This window comes from Pararge aegeria (assembly GCF_905163445.1).
Source record: "Pararge aegeria chromosome W unlocalized genomic scaffold, ilParAegt1.1 SUPER_W_unloc_1, whole genome shotgun sequence".
NCBI classification, from domain to species: domain Eukaryota; kingdom Metazoa; phylum Arthropoda; class Insecta; order Lepidoptera; family Nymphalidae; genus Pararge; species Pararge aegeria.
Window position 1 is genome coordinate 728,637 of NW_024396987.1, and position 1,806 is coordinate 730,442.

A 1,806-nucleotide genomic window follows, 5' to 3' on the forward strand; every position below is an offset into this window, starting at 1 on the left:
AAATTTAAACCTAACCTCTCTTCAGGTAGACAGTGCTTAAGTTGTTAGGGCTTTGGACATTCTTCGAAAAACTGTAATATGCCACCGCGTTGTGTTAACCCTTTATAGGGCAGAGGGGCTATTTTTACCACCAATATTTTCTACCGATTAAGCAGTGAGAACAAAATTAGGGAATATATATTTTTTTGCACTGGCAAATATGAATTATCTGTCTTGTCAATAATTAAAAAAAAAAAAGATTTGTCTTTGGAATTTTTGTGATGGCCGATGCAGCTGTTGTAAAATTGGCGTATTTTTCATGATCAGTTTTAATCTCCGTGAATCTTCTTAATTTTACTTGGAAAGAGGTAATTACTTAGTTTCGTTTTGTGGAATTATAATTACTCCTATGATTTTTGCCTGTATTTTTGAATTCACCATCTTTTTTCTTTTTTCTAAGATTTTTTTCATTGGTGGGAATATTATTCCCGCTGCCCGGGTATGTCGTTCAACTAGTTCATATTTTTTTCAGATTTTCTCGTACAATGGAGCATTATTTGCGTGACGATGAAATAGAAAAGGCCTTGGAGGAGATCTTTGGGATTCCAGATGATGGTTCAGAAGACGGAAATGAGTCTGATGAGGCAGAAGAATTCAATGTGAACAATATTCAAAGAGTTCTGGAAGATAATAGTTCTTCCACAAGTTCTCCTGCGCCGGAGCAATCAGAATACACACTTAGAAATAGACCAGAGCCAGAGCCTTCCTCATCACATTCAACTTCTGCTGGAAGATCAGATTACTCACATCAGGACGAGTCTTTGAGTATTGAATCTACCCAACAGATCCCAGAATTACTGGAGGAAGAACCTAGTGATGAATCAGAATGTGAAGATGAGTCATGGGGAAAAAATATGTGGGATTCCCGGCCAGATCCTGAATTTGATGAGGTAACAGTACAACCTAAGTATCTTATGAATAGAAAAGCCCGTCCAGTAGCCCACTTTGAAAAGTTTTTCAACGATGATGGCTTTGATTTGATTATCACTCAGACGAACTTGTATGCGGAACAGGAACGGATAAAGAATTTGAGTCCTGTCGACAAAGCAGAAATTCGTGCTTTTTTGGGCATTTTTATTATAATGGGATATCACATTCTGCCCCAAATAGATTTGTATTGGTCAACAGACCCTGGCTTTAGAGTAAACGAAGTTGCTGATGTTACGACGGTAAAACGTTTCAAGAAAATATTACAGGCACTTCATTTGAATAATAACAGAGAACAACCCGAAAGAGGAAGTCCCGATTTTGACAAATTGTATAAACTTAGACCTCTCATATCATTACTCAATGATGCATTTCAAAATAATGCTACCAACTCATCATCACAGAGCATCGATGAGAGCATGATCCTCTTCAAAGGTAGATCCAGCTTGAAGCAGTATATGCCGTTGAAACCTATAAAAAGGGGATATAAAGTGTGGTGTTGCTGCGACAGCAGCACAGGGTATCTATATAATTTCGAAATTTATACAGGTAAAACGGGACAAGGAACAGAATAGCGCTTAGGTGCTAATGTTGTAAAAAGATTGTCAATCAAATTGTCAGAGAAAGCTTTCAAGAAACACATCACCTTCGATAATTTTTTTTGCGACTGGTCACTCATGCAGTATTTATATGAAAAAAATATATTTGCAAGTGGAACGGTTAGAAGAAATAGAGCAGTTTTACCTAGTATAATAAAAAGAACTGGCAGGAACAAGAGTTTGAAGTTGAAAAAAGGCGAGTTCAAGTGGAGAACTAAACAAGACGTAGCTTTTACTGTAT

General features: G+C 37.0%; 1 protein-coding gene across 1 annotated transcript; it reads left to right on the forward strand.

The window, feature by feature from the left end:
• The first annotated feature begins 524 nt into the window (after positions 1–524).
• On the forward strand, positions 525–1,541 carry LOC120636762 (piggyBac transposable element-derived protein 4-like). The gene has a single exon (XM_039908324.1). The coding sequence runs from the start codon at positions 525–527 to the stop codon at positions 1,539–1,541; it is 1,017 nt and encodes a 338-aa protein (XP_039764258.1).
• Positions 1,542–1,806: the final 265 nt, after the last annotated feature.

Bases quoted from the DNA above. Each gene is read 5' to 3' on its own strand.
- LOC120636762 (XM_039908324.1), top strand. From the start codon at position 525: ATGGAGCATTATTTGCGTGACGATGAAATAGAAAAGGCCTTGGAGGAG.